The sequence below is a fragment of the Seriola lalandi genome, unplaced genomic scaffold, assembly GCF_002814215.2.
Source record: "Seriola lalandi dorsalis isolate HSWRI2012SDOR001 ecotype SW California unplaced genomic scaffold, Sedor1 jcf7180002054654, whole genome shotgun sequence".
Taxonomy (NCBI): Eukaryota; Metazoa; Chordata; class Actinopteri; order Carangiformes; family Carangidae; genus Seriola; species Seriola lalandi.
Genome location: NW_019525207.1, coordinates 457,648 through 465,915, shown reverse-complemented (window position 1 = coordinate 465,915; position 8,268 = coordinate 457,648). Strand labels below are relative to the sequence as shown.

At 41.0% G+C, this 8,268-nt stretch overlaps 1 protein-coding gene across 1 annotated transcript in view; it reads left to right on the top strand.

The window, feature by feature from the left end:
- The window catches only part of srla (sarcalumenin a), a 15,822-nt gene extending 7,775 nt beyond the window's left edge, over nucleotides 1–8,047 (top strand). The window contains exons 3-9 of the mRNA XM_023420602.2: nucleotides 1,282–1,294; nucleotides 1,570–1,671; nucleotides 2,453–2,548; nucleotides 3,859–3,975; nucleotides 4,835–5,068; nucleotides 5,531–5,880; nucleotides 6,207–8,047. Coding sequence (XP_023276370.2) covers nucleotides 1,282–1,294; nucleotides 1,570–1,671; nucleotides 2,453–2,548; nucleotides 3,859–3,975; nucleotides 4,835–5,068; nucleotides 5,531–5,880; nucleotides 6,207–6,707 — 1,413 coding nt within the window. The 3' untranslated portion in view covers nucleotides 6,708–8,047. The remainder of the gene's footprint in view (nucleotides 1–1,281; nucleotides 1,295–1,569; nucleotides 1,672–2,452; nucleotides 2,549–3,858; nucleotides 3,976–4,834; nucleotides 5,069–5,530; nucleotides 5,881–6,206) is intronic.
- The last annotated feature ends 221 nt before the right edge of the window (nucleotides 8,048–8,268 follow it).

Sequence of the window (8,268 nt, the reverse complement as noted above, 5' to 3'; positions counted from 1 at the left end):
AGAAGCATGCCATTATCTGGTGTCTGGGTGTTGACACCTGCTATGGGGGCTGAGTCTTAAAAGAGTTTCCCATCTCTTACCCTGATTCCACTTCATTACTTCATTGATTATACTATGGTGAGGTGGGTCAATGTAATGTGTGCCATCTTTTTTGACCTGGGTGTTGAAAATTCCTCAGACATCCAGGGTAATAATTTCAGAATTAGGATTTTTATTGTTAAATCAGTTCTGTCACTTTTTAGTTTTTGAGCCTCTATTCACAGTGAGTTATATATTCATATATTTATCTAGGCTATCTCCAAATGTTGGTGTAATGATAAGAAAACTTTTTTGTGACGTTGGCAAAAAAGTTTTTGTTGTTCAATTCATATTGTTTTGTGATGATGAGAAACCGTGCCCTCATTATTTTGAGATGTCTGTCCTGGTTCAATATCAGCAGCCAGAACTGTTCTCTTCTGACAAACAATTATTTTGTCGGCTTCTCTCCTCATCAGAATTTGAGCTTGATATGAGTATTTTAGGTCAGCCTTGGCTTAAAGACACAGAATTACTTTATTATTTGTTTCAATGTTGTATCCAGTTAATGAATAATTCATTAATGCTTTATAGATCACTGACAGGCTAATAATGAGGACAGGCTGCCACGTTGTGCAAACATTCTGTGGCTGGTGGCCAATCTTCTCATCTAAGTCTCAATAAGACAGCAAATAAAAGTGTTTATCAAAATGTCAAACTAGTCCTTTAATTCATACAGACGATGCCTCTGGATGGACCATTCAATAACTAACAGCGTGGAAATGAGTCCACTTATAAATCCATAAATCCACTTGTAAATGATGTATTCACATTTACAAAAACAAATAAAGCCGGGGGAAGACGTACACCATTCAAAGGGATTTTTCACAACCTGGCATTGCAAATGTTGTTAAAGCGCTCATAAATTTTTATAAAGCCATTACTAACAACTTATAAACTTAATATAAAGCATGCCTTATGAGAACGTGGCAGCCTACTAAATATTCTATTTGGAAATATGAATCTTGTTTCACTGGATGTATTTAATTGATATGGGTCATGAAATGACAGCAAAGATCTCTATCCTTCTGTCTTCCTCTCGTTCTCGCTCTCATGCCAAGCCCCCAGAATATGACACTGTGTGTAGCTAAAGAGGAATTAGCAACAACCTCTTGTTACAGAAATAAACAGACTGAAATAGCAGAGGGAAGGAATAGACCAGTTAGATGGACAACAGCATAATATAACAGTTGGGCCTGTTCTCAGCCCAGCTGGTCTGGTCACTCACAACTAAAGTCATTTACCTGGGGGATCACCTTTGTTTTGTAACCATGTCCAACATGAGTTGTTGCTAGTGATTGGTTTTGAAAACTTTGGTGGATAAGAAGCTGTGGTTCATTCAGTAATCGTTAGTGTATGCCACAGAAATATGGAAGATTGTTTTCAAGGCCTTCTTTGTCATATTAAGCATTGCTTTTTTCCTGCAGTCATGGGTAAATGCATGTCAGGGCCATTGACCTTAACAGTTGACTGACAGTCTGGTCCTCTGATCAGGACATGAGGTGGATCAGGCAGCAGGCCCGATGCTGAGGGACCGCTCCCATATTGAGGACACACTGCGGCTGGCTACTGCTGAACCCTCAGCAGAGTTCTCAGGTAAGAAACAGATTCATATCATCTCAAAATCACTGACATGAGAAAGTACACATATACTGTCCTTACATGTGAAAGAGCACTAACACCACCACAAGCACACATGCACCCATACATGCAAACACATCAAAAACTGGACCTCCAGTGATAACACTGCGCTGCTTCCCACCGTTTCAAATGTCTTTTGGAGCGGAAATGCCTGAAGTTCTGGACTGAAATGAAAATGCGGCAGAATGTTTACAGCTACTTTGTCAGTGGAAAAGAAAAACAGATGTTTTTGAATGTGAACGAATGGAAGTTTGAGACAATTTTGGGGGCTTTTCTGCTGAAACTATTCCGGAAAATTGCTTCATGATGTCTAGATCCTGAGGGCTTTATTTGTGAATGTGTGTGTGTGCTGTATGCGTGCACGTATGCATGTGTGTATGATGTGTGAGTGTGCAGACATGTCTTGGGGCAGGTGATTAATCAGTGCAAATGTGTAACTCTGTCCTCAGCATGAAAGCCCTCTCTGTTCTGTTAAACCAGATTCATTTCAGGGGAGACCAAAGTGCTGCAGCAGAGCCAGTCTCTTAATCACCTCAGCTCAATTCAATAAACTTATTGAGGGCAATTCATCACGTACGGCCAAAGCAATTGTTGTCATCAGTAATGGTAGCGAGAACATTAATAATACTCTTGTCCAAAATGTCTTCGCCTTATTATATCCCAATTATTACTTCCAATACCCCTCTCTCTCTCTCTCTCTCTCTCTCTCTCTCTCTCTCTCTCTCTCTCTCTCTAGCTGCCATGAAGAAGCTGTTGAACATCTACCACACGGCCATCAAGCCAATGGAGCAAGCCTACAAGTACAATGAGCTCAGGCAGCATGAAGTCACAGGTAACAGGTTCTTGTTTGAAATTAAATAGCGTTTACAGTGCAGTACTGTTTGCTTGTGTAGGTAAATATCAAACACAGTGTATCAACATTCTATAGGTCCACTTCAGCAGCAGGTTAAAACCAACTTTTGGTAATGACCGGTATATTAAACTTTAACTGTGGTTCAGCTCATTTACTGCAAAGTAAGCTCTAAATTAGGTGTGTAAAAAGTAAGTGTAAAAGTCTGAATTTCAAATGCTTCCCTGTGACTGACATAAATCAACTTGTTGTGAATGTGCGAGAAAGACACCACAACTCTGGTGCCAAGACAAATACAACAAGAAAGACAGGTACTGCAGCACTGAAATTAATTGGCTGATATAATTAACTTCTCCAGTTTCCTTTCCAAACAGTTAACAGTCGTGTATAAAAGCACAATAACTGTGGAAATCTATGACCAACACATCATATCTGCTCACCTGTGTGCCTTTATCAGGTAACCACACTGTCAAACACACCGAGGACATGGTTGCACAGAAACAGTGAAGTGCAAATAAAGTAGTAATTAAGTAGAAAAACAGCCAGGACCTGACATTATTCAAACCAGGCACGCAGAGAAGCACAATAAGGTCTCTGTCTGTTGAAAATTAAAGGGAACGTTGTGTGGGCCAGACACTCAACAACTTTGTTCCAGCACTTGAGGGCAGAAAGTATTATTTTATGCTAAGGAGCAGGATGAAGCAGGATGTGTCATGTGACTCTGGGACACCTTGTGGTGCAGAATGGAAGGACACCTTCACAGTCGGGATATTTAAACTTTTAAATGGCACTGTTTTTTATCTCATTTATCATTAAATCCAAATGTTTCTATTTCTTTTGAACAATAAATTCATTCAGCTATTTCATGGCAGTTGCTTACTGTGCTACTGAGATATAAGGTGTGCTATGTTGGCCTTTTGGCCTGAGGGTGGCACTACAGGGGAGCTCATGTAGTGTCAGGGGAGCAGAAAGGTACTCAGTATCACTGAGTTAAATTTGTCTATTTGATTTGGATATTTCCTCTGCACAAGCGGAGGTTTTAACCTAAAGCTAGATATCGCATAAGAAAAATTCCTGTTCATGTCACAAGAATGTGGTGACATGAACAAAATGAATGAAAGGGAATGAATCAAGACTGCTGTATTCGGCAGTGTACAGTAAGATACTGTTGCAATTCAATGCAGCATCATTAAAAAAATATATTTTTTGTATAAACCGGCCATTTTTCTGTTTGTTTCCTGTTGCTCACTCCTTCCTGTTCTGTGTCTTCCTCTCCCACTCAAACACTGCAGATGGTGAGATCACCTCTAAGCCCATGGTTTTGTTTTTGGGACCCTGGAGCGTTGGCAAGTCCTCCATGATCAACTACCTGCTGGGTCTTCACAGCACCTCCCAGGAACTCTACACAGGTTCACACTGAAAAAACCCTACTATCTAGTGATTACAAGTGTAAATCACCAGGGTTGTGGTGAATAAACCACAAGTTGCTCACTCTTTCACTTGTCATGTTTATTCACCACAAGACCCACCACATAAAGCAGTTTCACTTAAAGGGAGAATATGTAACTATTCATGAACAGCTACCCTTATGTTACAAGTAGCAACTGCAAAATCATTTCTTATAATTACCGTTATTTTCACAAGTCAGTAACTTTAAAGTTATCTAAAAGTTAGCTAACATTAGTCACCATGAGCTAATGGTCCCAACAGATGAAGTAAGGTTGGAGAAACTGGAGCATATGTTGTAAGGACCAATGGGTTGCTTTGTTCCTAATTAATTCAACAGTTTATTTATAAGTGAAAGAATATGTTATTTCTTCTTTCTCTTTATTTCTTCTGTCAGAGTTACATGGTGTCTTTAAAAACATACTGGACTGCAGCTAATGTAGTGATGGAATATACAAAGTATACAGGATAGACTCGAATTCATGGAAATAATAACATCTACTTATGAATTATATCTTTTTTTATCTCTTAAGACAGACAGTTAACCATATGATGAATTAATATATTGATAGTGATTAAAAATTAGCTAAACATGTCTTAACTTAAGCTCTTAAGCTAGTAATTTAGCATTAACTAAGCACACGTCAACAATAACAAATGCTTAGTTAAGGCAAAATTACTAGTTAATTAAGCATTATTTTATAAAACTAATGTTTAAAGTAAAACCAAATATCTGGTAAAATTAAATCACCCAATAAGTTTAACCAACAAATAGAAATAATTTTTCATCATTTCATCATTGCCTCTTCATCCTCCCACCAGGTGCTGAGCCCACCACCTCTGAGTACACCGTTATAATGCACGGTGAGAAGTTTCGGTCCATAGAGGGCATCGTTATGGCAGCAGACAGCTCACGGTCCTTCTCTCCCCTGGAGAAGTTCGGCCAAGGCTTCCTGGAGCGGCTGGTGGGCATCGAGATGCCCCACAAGCTGCTGGAGAGGGTCACCTTCGTCGACACACCCGGCATCATTGAGAACCGCAAACAGCAGGAAAGAGGTGATCTTTACTGATGGAAATGTTTTCATATCAAAGCAGCAGATAGACATGATTCATTATCTTCATCTTGTTCCGTTGTCATGTTAAAAGGCATCCTCTACCAGCGTGAAATGGCTTCTGAAACAGCATCTATGACTTTTTGATTTCTTATTAAATGAAATTGTTATCAATGCTGTTATTGGCAGGGTGACTCACTCCAATAAAAGTTCAACACAGGCTTACACACATATTTATGTGGCTGTGGTCAAGGTGGAATCTCAATCAATCACTGAGATTGGCAGAGTCTGTTTTCAGTGTATGTGCACTCAGCACATCAGATCATCAAGACCAGAGCTTCACCTGTGCTTCTGATGGAAAATTATCTTATATTTTGTGTCTTGTGCTGCATTTTGGGCCTTTCACAGAATGACAAAATGTTAATTCTTCAGGCTTTATATCTTTAATATTCCTCATCTCCCTCAGGTTACCCTTACAACGAGGTGTGCCAGTGGTTCATCGATCGAGCCGATCTGATCTTCCTGGTGTTCGACCCCACCAAGCTGGACGTGGGCGGAGAGCTGGAGATGCTCTTCAAGCAGATGAAGGGCCGTGAGTCCCAGATCCGCCTCATCCTCAACAAGGCTGACAGTCTGACCAATCAGGACCTGATGAGGGTCTATGGGGCCCTGTTCTGGAGCATGGCGCCATTAATCAATGTCACAGAGCCCCCACGGGTTTATGTCAGCTCCTTCTGGCCTCTGGACTACGCTGCAGACACCAGCCGAGAGCTCTTCATGAAGGAGGAGAGCTCACTGCTGGAGGACCTCAACCAGGTACATCTTCCCGACTTGTTCTTGTTTACAGTAAGTGAGTAAAGATACACAGAGGTAGATTTAGTAATTGCTTCATTAAACAACAGGTACATTCAGCATAACCACATTTGCAAGAGTGTAATAAACTCATGAGGTCTCTCACATATCTACTTTGTGATTTATCTTTGTGTAAGTAGTACTTGGGGTGACGAATCCTTTACAACTGTGTCATATTCAGCTCTCCCTATTTCTGTAATTCAAATTTTCTGTCATTCTCTTTCCCCCCTCTGTTTACCTTTCCTCTCTCCCTCTCTCCCCTCTTGGTTCTCTCTCTTTCTCCCCTGCAGGTGATTGAGAACCAGATCGAGAATAAGATCGCTTTCATCCGCCAGCACGGCATCCGTGTGCGCATCCATGCCCTGCTGGTGGACCGCTACCTCCAGACCTACTACGACAAGATGGGCTGGTTTAGTGATCCCTACGAGGTGTTCCAAGACATTGTCAATGACCCGGACAAGTACTACATCTTCAAGTCCATTCTGGCCAAGACCAACGTCAGCAAGTTTGACTTGCCCAACAAGGAGGCCTACCAGGACTTCTTCGGTGTCAACCCTGTTTCCAGCTTCAAGCAGCTCTCCTCCCACTGCAGCTGGAGCGGCGGATGTCTGCTGGAGAAAATAGAGAAGGCCATTTCACACGAGCTCCCAGCTCTGCTCAGCAGCATCGGCAAGGCCTCGGGCGCGCCTCCCCCAGCGAAGGCTGCACAGGCAACCCCACCGCCTCTCCCTGGTACTTGCGAAGGTCCCGGGTGTGAAGAGAAACCCAAGAATCGCTGGAGGAGGCAGTGAGATGGAGGAGAAGGGTGCAGGAGGAGGAACAGAGGAGGCAGATGGCAGCAGCAGCAGCCAGAGGGTTTCCTGAAGTATTCCCCACTGCTGTGATTTTCAGGACTGGATGTTGGGAGACTGAGCAGAAAGAGAGAACGAGGAAGGAAGAGAATACAAAATGTGCAAAGATCGAATGTACCAAGCAGACCTGAGTCAGATAATATTTAAGAATACTTCTTAGTGCTTGTTTTTATCTGTAAGATGTACCAAATAAATGAGCTTTACTACACTGGAACAGTGCAGATGAGTTGTAGATGACGGAACCTATGAGGTGTGACTATTATATAATGAGACTTGGCTTATATAGGTCAAACCTGCATTAGTCTAATTATTTAATTGCCACACCTTCTGTATCCAACAGATTTTCAAACACTTTTCTGTGACTGTAACAACTCTCTGCTACACATTGCCTTATATGACACCTATAGTACTTGTGTCAGTCAAAACACACAATGAAAAGTGTTTGCATGTAGTATTTATGACTGCTGTTTGGAAGAAAACAAGTTTAGGAAAGGAGACATGTAGTCAACTTTCAGTCTGAAGCCATTGCGATCTGCAAAACCTAAATGTGTGGAGCAGGGAAAAAAGAAAAAGGCCTTTATTTCTACGTAACTGCTCATGATATGTTAATGTAATCTGAGAATTCTCACCGGTTCAAGTTTGTACATTATTTATTCAAGTTTCTTTCTTCAGAAAAACATGCTGGCAGCCACTACACTCCTCCAGAGATAAATGCTGCCACTCTTATGTCTTCTGTGTTGTTTGCAAAGTCTGAAGATTCTGTCATATCTGCTGTGCTGTGTTTTTACAGTTAAACCAGTGTAGGTCTGTACCATGTCAAGGTACATATTTTCATTGGTGGGACAAGAGAATAGACAGAAGGGTACTCTAATAGTGTTTTATTTATCAATGATCTAACCATGTTTAGTTACTGTATTGTATTGCACTACTGTATACTGTACTGTCATTTTTCTTTGTATGGCACTGTACTATAGGCTCATGATAAAAGCAAGTTTTGTTTTACCATTTCTCAGTACTGCACTGTGACTGGATTGACTGAATGAAACCATGGTATTTTCCTCAAAACACATCATTAAATGGTAACTTCCTGTCCATTTACAGTAAGTTTGTATTTGTGGCCTTTTGAGCCCTCTGAACTGTTGCTAGTTTTGCCTCAACATGGCTGCATACCACATGGGCATTTCCTTTCAAATGTAATCTTTTCGTGATTCTTTTAGGTCTGTTTGTAATTGTCTTTCTTTCTTTTGTGTGATTTCTTTTGAGTAAATGACAAAAAATAATCTGCAAGCCTGTTTCCTTTGTGAGGCTACAAAGACATTAGAGATACAATCTCTTCCACTGAAACAATATATAATTCATATCATTTGGTTGTTTAGCAGCAAAATACAGTGAAAGGGGGTTTGGGAACCGTGGGACATACACAAGCTAAAATCAGCGTCACGCATCTTCAGACGGGAGCTGCTGTGCAGGCTAATGTGTTCACACATAACAGCATCATATG